The sequence below is a fragment of the Erinaceus europaeus genome, chromosome 5 (assembly GCF_950295315.1).
Source record: "Erinaceus europaeus chromosome 5, mEriEur2.1, whole genome shotgun sequence".
In the NCBI taxonomy this organism is placed as follows: domain Eukaryota; kingdom Metazoa; phylum Chordata; class Mammalia; order Eulipotyphla; family Erinaceidae; genus Erinaceus; species Erinaceus europaeus.
The window spans coordinates 28,082,638-28,096,503 of record NC_080166.1 but is presented as its reverse complement, the minus strand read 5'-3'; the positions used below and the strand labels follow the sequence as shown (position 1 = coordinate 28,096,503).

Genomic DNA, 13,866 nt, shown 5'->3' with positions numbered 1-13,866 from the left:
TACAAATTTGCTTTGACCTAGGGATAATTAGTAGGCTTCAGTTAAAGCTAAGTTTAGACTTTGCTTTGAATCTCTATAGTTATCTAATGAAAGGACTGCGGATATAGCATAGTGATTATGCAAAGGCACTTTGTTGCCTGAGGCTCTGAAGTCTCAGTCTCAGGATCCACCATAAGCCAGAACTGAGCTGTGCTCTGATAACAAACAGACAAAAGATAAATAAATTAAAATAAATCCAATTGAATACAAGGAAGAGCCTTCAGAGGCAGGACAGTGGGCTGCACACATTTTTTTGGGAAGGAATTGGGTTCCAGCCTCCAGATCCCACCTGCAGAGGGGAGCTTCATCAACACAACAGTGCTGCAAGTGTTTCTCTTGCTCTCCACTTCTCTATTACTTTTGATCTCTATTAGAGAAAGAGAGAAAGAGAAGGAGAGAGAAACAGAGAGAGAAAGGAAGGAATAAAGAAAGAAAAAGACTATAACTGGGAACAGAGGACTCACTGTATAAGCACCAAGCTCAAGATAACCTTGGTTGCAAAAATAAATGAATGAATGAATGAATGAATCACTAAAAGTCTAGAAGTATATCACATTGTTTAGTTATGGAAACTAGGACCTTTAAAACTCTTTAATCCATTAAATATAATTTGTGACAGTTAAAATAAAACATTTGGGGCTGGGTGGTAGTGCACTTGGTTGAGTGCAAGTTACAGTACACAAGGACCCAGGTTCAAGCCCTTGGTCCCCACCTGTAGGGGGAAAGCTTCACAAGTGGTGCAGCAGTGCTGCAGGTATCTCTCTGTCTCTCTCCCTCTCTGTTCCTCCCTTCCTTCTCGGTTTCTGGCTGTTTCTATCCAAAAAATAAATAAAGATAATAAAAAATAATAAAAATAAAATAAAACATTTACATCCTATCAATTGATATTTAGCAGAAGCTAAAATTAAATTATAGCAATGTGTGGAACACACAGAATTAGACATTTTCATAATTTTGTTGTTGTTTCTGAGAATTCACTGCTCTAGGCAGATTGTTTCAGATAAAAAGGAAGAGGGAGACAGGGAGAAGATACCAGGTACCAAAGCTTTCCTCGTATTTGGTGTGGGCTGGGCTAGGATGGATACACACATGGAGCAAAGCATGGTCTAAACCTAGTGTGAACTGAAGCTTACTAGTTGTCTGCAGTGCAAAATGGATTTGTATGATGTTTTCCAGTATATTATTCACACACACACACACACACATTTATGTACTAGTTATTGGCTTATTTTACATGAATTTTAAAATTATTTGTGACACTAAGTGTGGTGTTTTACTGCCCTCACTTCCATAATTTTTAAAGAAGATAATGACCTACATATGCACAGCAAATAATTCTTAGTGTGTAGCATATCAAGAGGTAGAACCATATACAAGAATGCTAGTTGTATTTTAAAAGAAAACAGCACTTATTAATCTCTTTTATTTTACACACAGAAAAAAAAATGTGTTAACCTTGTGTAATTTTTGCCTCTATATTTCTACAGAAAAGCAGCGGCTCTTTATTTTTCATCTCACTTAGACTATGTAGTTAATGTAGCAAAGTAAAAAACATCAGGATTAGTAATAATGTTTGGTCTATCTTTGAATATGTAGTTCCAGTTAGTAATTAATATGGCTATTGAAAATTGCATAACATTGATTAACTGAAAAACCACCCTTTACACTATTTCTAATTAATTGGAAGTGTACTTCATTTGTCTCATGCTATTCATCTTAATTATAATTTTTATTTATTAATTTATTTATTTGCCTCCAGGGTTATCACTGGAGCTCGGTGCCTGCACCACAAATCCACTGCAGTAGTTTTTTTTTTTTTTCCTTTTGTTGCCTTTTTTTTTTTTTTTTTAAATCATTGTTCTGGTTATTATTGATGTCATTGTTGTTGGATAGGACAGACAGAAATGGAGAGAGGAGGGGAAGACAGAGAGGGGGAGAGAAAGATAGACACCTGCAGATCTGCTCCCCTGCAGGTGGGGAGCCAGGTGCTCGAACCGGGATCCTTAACTCAGGTCCTTGCATTTTGCACCATGTGCATTTAACCCGCAGCGCCACTGCCCCTTAATGATGAATTTTTAAATATATATTAGGTAAGATGTTGCATTTTAGTGGAACTTTGACATTTTGTTTAAATAAAAAGTCAACTGGGAAGGGTATTTAACCCTTTTCTCATATATGCTATGGTTGAGTACATCCCACTACTAGCATTACTTTTAGATAGAGATTCTAATTTAGTAATAATTAATATTTGTGTGTGTGTTGGACATTCATGCAGGTACATCGGTTATACAAGTGACTGCCACGGACGCGGATGATGCCAACTATGGAAACAGTGCCAAAGTCGTCTACAGCATATTGCAAGGACAGCCGTATTTTTCAGTGGACCCAGAATCAGGTACCAACGTTTGTTGCCCGGTTTCTTTCTTCATCATTACATCTGGAGGAACAGCTAATTTATAGAGTACTCCATATCTCCAAGGCTAACTCTTCAGTGTCGTGCTTTTAGGTATTCCCAATAGCTATTTCAGGGAAAGAAAAACATCATTTTCCTATGATTTAACTAAGTTACTAGGATCAGTAGCGCTTCATACTAGAACTTATTGACTTTAAACTTATGACGCTAAATAAGAAATTTGACAACACTCCGTCCCACTATGTGTCATAGGGATAGTAAAGACTTAACTGATGTTAAAATCATTGAAATTAAACAGGCTTATTTGTGTTTTTTTTTTTTTTTTTTTACCAAAGTTGATTATTAAGTTAATTTAGCAAAAACCCATGAGCCCTGACATGAGCCCATGGCAGAATTTGTTTGTTTATTTGTTTATTTTGTTTCTATTCTGTGAATTATACTATGTTGCTATAAATTAAAATACTTAAAAACAGATACATTGTATCTGTTTGCTATGACGAACTTCTATCAATGAGATCTTTCAGGGCTCAATTTCGAGTTTAGTGATTCAGTTGCAGAACAGTTTGTTTTGTCTGCTTTTTCCAAAAGGCATCATAAAAACTGCGTTACCAGACATGAGCAGAGAAAACAGGGAGCAGTACCAAGTGGTTATCCAAGCCAAAGACATGGGTGGCCAAATGGGAGGTCTTTCTGGAACCACCATAGTGAACATCACGCTGACCGATGTGAACAACAATCCTCCTCGATTTCCGCAGAGTAAGGACGTTTTCACTGATTGCTTGTAGCGGACTACAAAGGCTAACATTGGTACTAACAGCTTTACTTCTACCTTATATGTAATGGCAAATTCACAGCATATCTTCCACTGACAATCATGATTACCCTCAAAGAGGATGTGAATATGGCTTTCTTCACCTCCGAGCATGTAGTGTGAGGACAAATAAAAAAGGACATGGGCTTCTTTTTGGCTAAGTTATTTATCCTTTTTTTAAGAAAAAAAAAAAATACGGGGAGTTGGGCTGTAGCGCAGCGGGTTAAGCGCAGGTGGCGCAAAGCACAAGGACCAGCATAAGGATCCCGGTTCGAACCCCGGCCCCCCACCTGCAGGGGAGTCGCTTCACAGGCGGTGAAGCAGGTCTGCAGGTGTCTATCTTTCTCTCCTTCTCTCTGTCTTTCCCTCCTCTCTCCATTTCTCTCTGTCCTATCCAACAACGACCACAACAACAATAATAACTACAACAATAAAACAACAAGGGCAACAAAAGGGAATAAATAAATAAAATAAAATATTAAAAACAAAAAAGAATTTAAAAAAAAAGAAAAAAATACATTTATTTATGTATTTACCTTTGGGCAAGTTAACTTCCACTGTGTTTACTATGGTCATTCTTTTCTTACTTTTAAAATATTTTTTTAGGGACTGGGTGGTGACACACCTGGTTGAGCGCACATGAGCTCAAGGACCCTGGATCGAGCCCCTGGTTCCCACCTGCAGAGGGAAAGCTTTGCAATTGGTGAAGCAGGGCTGCAGGTGTCTCTCATCCTCTCTCCCTCTTTATATCCCCTACCCTCTCGATTTCCAGCTGTCTCTATGCAACAAATAAAGATAATTAAAAAAATTTTAAAATAAATAAATAAATTTTTTTTTTTTTTATTGGGAGTCGGGTGGTAGTGCAGCAGGTTAAGTGCACGTGGCGCAAAGCACAAGGACCAGCTGTAAGGATCCCAGTTCGAGCCCTTGGCTCCCCGCTTGTAGGAGGGTTGCTTTACAAGTGGCGAAGCAAGTCTGTAGGTGTCTATCTTTCTCTCCCCCTCTCTATCTCTCCTCTCTCCATTTCTCTCTGTGCTATCCAACAACGACAACAACAATAATAACTATAACAGTAAAACTACAAAGGCAACAAAAGGGAATAAATAAATATTAAAAATATACTTATTTACTTATTAATGGATAGAGACAAAGCAAAATTGAGAGGGGAGTAGGAGATACAGAGGGGAAGAGACAGAGAGACACCTGCAGTTCTGCTTCACCACTTGTAAAGCTTTCCCCTTGCAGATGGGGACCTGAGTCCTTGCACACCTGAATGTAAGCATTTCACCGGGTATACGCTGCCTGCCCCCCACCTTTTTTGTTTTTTCTTTCTCATCTCTGTCCTGGTTTTTAATGTGTATACTCAAGCTTGACAGCCTGGCTTCAAATCTCCTGTTGTGCATCTATTTCCTTGTATATACATAAGAATTACAATAGAAAGAAAGAAAGAACTAATTACAAACTCTTAGTTACTTAGTTAGTTTCATAACAGAAACTAAGGGCATTTTAATATTTCTGAAATCAAATAGTATATTAAATCATGGGCAAGTAAATTGAGTTTACAGCATTATTTTTCTTCTTTTTTAAGTGAATCATACCTAAAGAGTTGATTTCCTGTGGTTGTGCTGACCTCTCGAACATGTGAAAGGTTGTTGATGTTTGTCACCTGATTGTAAACATTAAATCAGTGTCATTTCAGCTGTCACCAAAGAAAGCTTGAATGTTTAACTGTGAGATTCTGTGAATCATATTTAACTTTCTTTTCTGAGAAATATATATATATTACTTTCAAAAATTACTAGCCCAATTTGAAATGGTCAGTCAAGGGGCCACAAATTTAAGTGTATGAAGTTGATTCCTACTAGTCAAGAATTTTTCAGGGTAGTCAAATTGAAAATATTAGTCAATTCATCTTTTGATTATGGACAAGTACATGAAAAAATTGGTAATAAGTAAAAGGTGTTGAAAGCCTAGATAAAACAAACTAATTAGATAAATATAAACTTCACATTTACTGTATTGTATCCTAAAATATAATAGTTATTTGTTGAATTCTCAAACAACATAGAACTATGCAATTCTGTGCTCTGTTGTAACTTTAACAAATGGATTAGTGCTATAGTGATAATAATGAAAACTATTTCAATCAACTTTTCCCCTAAGGATAATATACTTACCTTGGTGTTTTGATGACTAATGTTGCCCATTAAATTAATTAACATAATGGGCCTCTGACTTATATAGGCTCAGCATGTGTTAAATGTTCAAAGATATATTTATCACTCAGATACTTTTGTATGTTCATATTCTTATTTATTTATTTACTTATTTATCTGAAGCTTGCCTCAGATCTGGCATGTGGGGGTGTCAAGGATTAAATTACATTATTTATTTATTTGTGATTGTGTTCATTTATGTGACTTTTCACACTTTTAGTAGAATTGACTGATGTGAATTACTCTTTTTTTACTTCTATTTTTTATTGAGGGGTTGTTTACAGTACAGCCTTTTTTTTTTCTCACCACTCCCATCATCAAAGGTGTGTATTCCCCTCCCCACCCCCACAGATAACCACTATAGTTCTCCCACAGTTCTAAATATAGGTGGACTTTTTTTTTCACATTCATATGTTAAATTCTCTGTATTCCTCATATGAGTGAAACTATTCTGAAGTTGTCCTTTACTTACTTCACTAAGCATAATCTTCTCCAATTCCACCCATTTTATCCCAAAGGAAACAATAATTGTTTTTAATTGCTGAATAATGCTGTTGATGTTGGTTATCTGTCCCATAACTTTTTTAATCCAGCTATCTGTCAGAGGGCATTTTAGTTGTCTCCTAAATTTTCGCTGTCGTGAATTAAGCTGCTATGAACATGGTGAAATATATATTCCTTCGAATCAGTGTTATTGTATCTTTTGGGTAACTGTGTAGTATTGGAATTTCTGGATTATTGGGTATTTCCATTTGTATTTTTTTAAATTTTATTAGTGATTTAATAATGGTTTACAAAATTATAAGATAACAGGGGGTATAATCTCCCACTGTTTCCACCACTAGAGTTCTTTGTCCACATTCCCTCCATTGGACACTCAGTAGTTCTCCCAAGATCACAGATATGGTTTGACTAATATTTCTATAACTATATTTATATACATTTGCCCATATTTTAATGTTTTACTTTTATTAGTGATTTAATATTGATTTACAAGATTGTGAGATAACAGAAGTATAATTTCATACAGTTCACGCCACCAGATTTCTGTATTTTACTCCCTCCTGGAAACTTCCCTATTGTTTATCCCACTAGGAGTATGGACCAAAGTTATTTTGGGGGTGCAGGAGTTCTGACTTCTATAATTGCTTCTCTACTGGACATGAGTGTTGAGAACTTGATCCATACCCCATTCTGCTTCTATCTTTCTCTAGTAGGATGGGGCCCTGGAGAGGTAAGGTTCCAGGAAGCATTAGTGAGGTCATTTGACAAGGGAAATAAGGATTGAATCATATTAGCATCTGGAACTTAGTCACTGAAATGCAATAAGATGGAAAATATGGCAAGTGTTTAATAAAGTACCATAAAGTAAAAATAGAATTGATGAAAGTAGGGACCTTAGGGTAGAAGGAAACTAGAAAGTCTATTTTAAAAATGTTCCTGAGAGACCATGTCTTAATTGTTGCTTGAACTTGGTAGCAAGCTAATGTGGGGGTGGACCAGAAATGTTGTCTGGGAAGATTGTGTCAGAGTTGAGAATAGAACTAGAAAGCAGTATATATAAACACAATTAACTGTTTAACAAAACAATCTAAGCTGGGGCCCATATCCATTCATATCTAGCACAGGATCTTATACAACCTCTGAGTCCCTGTCAGACAGCTCACAGTTCACAGTCACAGCCTGGAACATTCTGAGCTGTGCTCATTTCAGAGTTAGACTTCCTCCAGTGTCAGAGTAGGATGGCCTGGCCTCCATTCAAAGAGTGGGGCAATTTGTACCATTGCTATTTCATAGGGTATGGTCCTGAAAAAGTCTACAAAAGGGTTATAATGATATTCCCAATGGGTTTGACCAGAGAGGAATCTATCAGAGGTATAGGCCCGTATTATCTGTGGGGGATACACAAACACATAGTCTGCCTAACACTGTGTTGAACAGAAGTGATGAGAGTGGACATCCTTGCTTAGTTCCTGATTTTAGGGGGAAAGCTTTCAATTTTTCCATGTTGAGCACAATGTTGTCATGTATAGCCTTTATTTTGTTGACAAATTTTCCTTCCACTTCCTATTTCTTTTTTTTAAGAATCTTTAAAATTTGTTTTTAATTATCTTTCTTATTGACTAGAGACTGCCAGAAATTGAGAGGGAAGGGGATGATAGAGAGGGAGAGAGACAGAGAGGTTCCTGCAGCACTGCTTCATCACTCAAAGCTTTCCCTCTGTAGGTGGGGACTGAGGGCTTGAATCTTGGTCTCTGTACATTGTAACATGTGCACTCAACAAGGTGTGCCACCATTAGTCTCCTCTACTCCCAATTTCTTGAAGGCCTTTATCATAAATAGGTGTTGTAATTTATCAAATGCTTTTTCTGCATCAGCTGATAAGATCATGTGATTTTTATCTTTCTTTTTGTTGATATGGTGGATTACATTGATTGACCTGTGAATGTTGAACCATCTCTGTTTCCTAGGGTCTTGATGGATTATTCTATTAATATACTGTTGGATTTGATTATCCACAATTTTGTTAAGGATCTTTGCATTAATGTTCATCAGTGACATAAGTCTATAGTTCTCTTTTTTGGTGGAATCCTTTTCTGCTTTGGGGTTAGAGTGACATTAGCCTCATAGAATGTGTTTGCCAAGATGGCAACCCAGAGACAACGCATGGTTTGAGCTCTGCAAGGATGCTGCTTCAGAACTGGGAAATTCAGTTGAGGGTAGGAATTCTGGGTCATTAGTGAGATAGGGGTGCACTAGGTGGGCAGACAAGAACTAAAGAAGAGTCCTATAATTCATATTTGGGCTGGCAAATAGAGGGCAAAAAGGGACCAAGATTGATTGGGAGTTTTCTGTTTTGCTGGTTCCCAACCCCCACACCAGCTGCTACTGGTGGGACTCCTGTGAAGGGAATTTCTTTAGCAAGATTCCTGGCTCAGCAGGGGTGTCTTTCAAATGTGTGTCATTCAAAAGACTTAGAAGGTAGTAGGAACTCTATCTGAGTTACAGAATATCTGGCCAATCAAGGCCTCACCTTGGTCTTGTGTCATTCTGGGGTGTTTTTCAAAAGGCACTGAAGGTAACAGGAACTCTATCTTAGTGACAGAATACCTGACCAATCAGGACCTAAATCTTGCCTAGGGTAAGGTACCTGTGTTTTTCTGCTAACACTTGAGTTTGCCTGATAGTTACCTCTTATAATTGCTTTTTTTTTGGCTTGGCTTAGGAAAAAGACAAAGTCTGTACTGGTTCAGTCAGATGCAGACTGACTTTTAGGGAATTTTATTTAATTTTATTCTATTACCATTATTACCTGTGCTTGTGTCTTTCCCTGCTCTCCAATTTCAGCAAAAGTAGCCATTGCTGCTATTTCCATTGATACATGATTGGGTGTACTACACAATCTAGGAGGGACTTGCCTCTCTCTCTCTCTCTCTTTTTTCTCTACTTCTCTTTTTCTTTCCTTAAAGCTGATCTGAAAAATCTCTTTCCTTTCACTGCTTTTTTTTCATTTTTATTCACTGTCACTCATTTGTGAATTATCTTGTAGAAGAAATCTGAGAGTAGATTATTTCTTCTTTTTTCTTTCTCTCTCTCCCACTATGTCTCTCTCCTCTTTCCTTCTCTCTCTCTTCCCACTATCTCTAGAATTTATAGTTGACAGCTTATTTTCATACTTGTCTATTCTTACTTTTCCTTGTTTCTTTTCTTTCTTTCTTTCTTTTTTTTTCCTTTTTCCCTTTGTATTGTTAGTTTTTATTTTTAGAGTGGAGGTGTTGCTTGACTATGTGGTTTTGATTGAAGTGCATTAATCTTTGCTTCAGCTGCTAGTGTGCTTTCTGAGGTTTGTGACTTCATCGGAGAAATAGTGTGGCCTATACTCCCACAACACAACTGAGGAGTGAAAGGACCGAAAAGTACAAACCACACCAATTTAAAAAAAAAAAAAAGTCAAATCAAGAGCAAATAAAACTGCTAGCACAATGAATGAGGACAGGACCCCTGAAGAAACCCCAAATAAGACAGAAGCAATTATAGTTAAGAGAACTATCCAAACAGTAATGGACCTATTAGTTACGAAATGAGAGCAACTATTGAGGAAAGGGCTATCAGAAATAGGGAAACAAAAGATGAGACCCTCAAGGAAAATACCAGCTACCTCAAGGTAATTAGAGAACTAAAAGCTGAAATAACTGAGGTAAAAGGACAACTAGCAGAAAAAGATAATACTATAACTGAACTGAAGAAGGAAGCTGAGGAAAGGGAAAGCAGGCTAACAGAAGCAGAAAACAGAATGAGCCAGACAGAGGATATGCTAGAGAAAATTAGGAAGGAGGTAAAGAGCAAAAAAAGAGATTGAGAGACACTGAGAATAACAACAGAGACATATGGGATGATCTCTAAAGAAGTAACATTTGTATAATTGGCCTGCCAGAGGAAGAAAGAGCAAAAGGGGAAGTAAACATTATAGAAGAAATAATAGAAGAAAACTTCCCAGCCCTAATCAACAGAAAGGATATTAAGATTCAAGAGGCCCAGAGAATCCCAAACAGTATCAATCCAGACCTGAGGGCATGAAGACACATCCTAGTTAGAATGACTAGAAGCAAGGATAAAGAAAGGATCCTAAAGGCTGCAAGAAAAAAAAAAGTCATATACAGGGGGAAACCTGTAAGACTATCAGAAGACTCCTCCACTCAAACTCTAAAAGTCAGAAGAGGAATGCAAGATATTTATTGAGCCCTCAACGAAAAAGAATTTCAACCAAGAATATTATATCCAGGTAGACTTTCATTAAGACTAGATGGAGGGATCAAAACCTTCTCAGACAAGCAACAGTTAAAGGAGGCAACTATCACCAATCCTGCCCTGAAATAGGTTCTAAAAGACCTCCTCCTCTAAATAAGAACATCACCAAAATACTTGTCATATATCAGAGGGGGGAAAAAAGTGTTAAATAATGGCACTTCAATACCTTAATCCATATTATCAATGCATGTCAGTGGCTTAAATTCACCCATTAAAAGGCACAGAGTAGGAGGATGGATCAGAAAACATAACTCAACGATATGCTGTTTGCAAGAATCCCACCTGACCCACAGCCTTAAAATGAAAAGATGGAAAACTATCATACAGAATAATGGACCAGAATGTGTTTAGGAGTGTTTTGTCTTCTGCTATTTTTGGAAGACTTTGAGGGGAATGGATGTCAAGGTTGGCAGTTGGTATGACTCTAAAAATGTGTTCATTTCTGCAAAGTTGTTGAATTTATATCCGTGAAGATATATGTCTTGCATGATCTTTTGTATCTCTTCTCTATCTGTTATAACTCCTCTTTCATTTTTAAGTGATTTTTACTATATTTCTCTCTCTTCTTCTCTTAATGAGTGTAGCTAGTGGTTTATCCATTTTATTTATCTATTCAAAGAACCAGCTCTTGATTTCATTAATCGTCCTAGTCTTCTTATTTTCTATTTGGTTGATTTTTGGTCTGATTTTAACTATTTCATTTCTCCTGCTGACCTTTGCATCTTTTTGTTACTCCATTTCTAGTTGGTTTGGTTGTTTTTTTAGGTGGTTTATTATTGTTGAATAGATACAGAAAGAAATTGAGGAGGAGTGAGGAAGAGACAGAGAGAGAATCTGAAAGAGAGGGGAGAAAGAACTGAAACACTATTTCACCACTTGTGAAGCTTCCCACTTTTCAGGTGAGGACCAGAAATTGAATCCAAGTATATGATCACTATAACATCTATGCTTTCCTACATGTGCCCATCTTTCCTACATGTACCCTTCTCCTCAAGACTTTTTTTTTTTTTTAACTCAGCAGCTACATTCATTGTGCCTGGTACATGTAGGATATGGGTGAATTCATGGGAGTAACCCTTGAAATATTTGCTTAATATGGCCATCTGTTGTCTTTTGTTTAAAGGGAGAAGTTCATATCTATGACAGAACTATGAGTGGTAGAACATGCACAGGTTAGCTTAATAGACTCCATGTTGGAACCTTATTAGAAAATAGTATAGAGATTCCTTGAAAATATATTTTAAAAAAAGAAGATCTATCAAACAATCCAAAAATTCAAAAATTCCTTTCCTTGGTGTCTTTTCACATAAACACTTACACAGAGAGATTATGCATATTCATGTTCATTGCATCAGGATTCACACAACTATGATAAAGAAACAACACTGGTGCCCAACAAGAGATCAGCAGATAAAGGTGTGCCATGTCTGCAAAACAGAATATAGAAAGGGTAGATATCATAATGGTTATGTAAAGAAACTCTCATGCCTGATGCTCCAGAGTCATAGGTTCAATCCCCTCTACCACTGTAAACTAGAGCTAAGCAGTTCTCTGTTAAAACAAAATAAAACAAACAATACCCCCAGAATATTACTTAGCATACAAGAAAAATGAGATTGTGCCATTTGCCACAACATGAATAGAGTTAGAGTAATCATATTGTGCAAAATAAGTAAGGAGAAGAAGGTAAAATACAGAATAATCTCTCTCATATATGTGGTATTATTAAAAAAAAAAGTCAGAAGGTGGCACAGTAGATAGTATCTAGCACATTAGTCTGAGGTCTCAAGTTCAGTCTTTAGCACTGCATATGCTAGAGTCACATTCTGATAGCCTCTCAAGTAAATAAGCACATTCATCCATCCATACATAAATATATATGTCAGTCTCTTGGCATTGCATGTTCCAGCATGAAATTCTGGCATTTACCCTCAAATGAATAAGTAAGTGAATGAATGAATGAATGAATGAATGAATTTAAGAAACAGAGAATTTTAGATAATAGCAAATTCTGAGACTTAAACAGAAGTTAGATTACCAGAGGAGGAGGGAATGGATAGGGAAAGAGCTTCAGTAGACTAAAGGTAGGAAATATAATACCTTAGTGGTTAAGTATGGTATCATAATACAATCTCAAAAGAAGTAAAATAGTTCAGCTAAAATGAAGTCTTTTTAAGCCAGTATTACTTCAGCCATAATTAAAAAATAAGTGCTATTTTTATATAACTAAATACACATTAAATAAATAATGAAAATTTTGAATGTCCCAGGAAGCATATATATCATATCCTTTCAAACCGAAAGCTATAGATATCAAACTTGCCATCTATTATCTAAACAACTTAGGGATGTTCACTTAATCTTTCCTGAATTTACATTTCTCATTTACAAAATGAGCCTTCACTATCTTTATAAATTGCTTTTCAACTTAATAAATCTATTAGTTTTGAGAGACTACAATTCAACATGACGAAAAGATCTCCCAATGTAAAGTTATTTTTATTAAGTTTTTTTTTTTTTAAAAAAAGGGCAGATGAATTGAAAAAAAAATTGTTATCTAAAGATGACATGTCAAAACAGCTGATTTATTTTTCAGGTACATATCAGTTTCATTCTCCTGAGTCTGTTCCTCTTGGAAGCCATCTTGGAAGGATAAAAGCCAATGACCCTGATGTCGGGGCAAATGCTGAAATGGAATACAGCATTGCTAAAGGAGAAGGAGCAGACATGTTCGATGTTATCACAGACAAGGATACACAGGAAGGGATTATAACTGTCAAACAGGTTTCTTTTTGATGTCTTCATTTTTTCATTGAGAACTTTATAGTTTCTTTTCACCCTTCAGTCAAGGAAGAAAAGCCCAGGATTTATGTTCTCATCTTTTACATGCTTTTGACCCTTTATTTCACTTCAAACCTAAGCATCTGTATCACTAACCATTTAACAATGATTTAAAATCTCAGTGGCTAGTACTTGAAAGTAACAATCAGGTGAGAATTAGATAGCATTAACAAGTTTATATTTCTTCACAGGGGAAAAAATAGGTACACAGCTCTCACTTTATTTTGTGAACTTTTCAAAATATTTAAATATTAAATATGATGATAATTCAAATGGTTAAAACCTGAAGCTACTAGTAGATTTATATTGGATTTCTTGATTTTTTTTTTTACATAAACACCATTCCCATCACCAAAAGACTGTGTCCCATCCCAACCACCCACCCACCCCCGCCGCTAGTAGATTTATATTGGATTTCTTGATTTTTAATGCAATGTTAGAAAATGTTGATAATTTATGGAATTGTCCAGCTAGATATTGACTAGTGTATATTGTTTTGGTTTCTCTGTTTGTGTACTCATCTTGTTTTCTATATGTGAGAGTTTTCTTAAAATAATAATTATCTGGGGGCCAGCCATTGGTGCACCAGTTTGAGAGCACATGTTACCATGAGCAGGGATCCAGGTTAAAGCCTTATGATCCCACCTGCAAAGGAGAAATTTAACAAGCAGTGAAGTAGTGCTGCAAGTGTCTCTCTCCATCTCCCTCTCCCTCTCTTCTTCCCCTGCCAGTTTATC

At 36.4% G+C, this 13,866-nt stretch overlaps 1 protein-coding gene across 3 annotated transcripts in view; it reads left to right on the top strand.

Moving 5' to 3' along the window:
* The window catches only part of CDH9 (cadherin 9), a 204,267-nt gene that overhangs the window by 150,272 nt on the left and 40,129 nt on the right, over nt 1-13,866 (top strand). For all 3 annotated transcript variants that reach the window (XR_009549938.1, XM_060191187.1, XM_007530774.3), the window contains 3 exons: nt 2,315-2,434; nt 3,041-3,208; nt 12,885-13,072. Coding sequence is in view for 2 of the 3 variants with exons in the window: in XM_060191187.1 (XP_060047170.1) it covers nt 2,315-2,434; nt 3,041-3,208; nt 12,885-13,072 (476 nt within the window). In the remaining variant the exon portion in view is untranslated. The remainder of the gene's footprint in view (nt 1-2,314; nt 2,435-3,040; nt 3,209-12,884; nt 13,073-13,866) is intronic.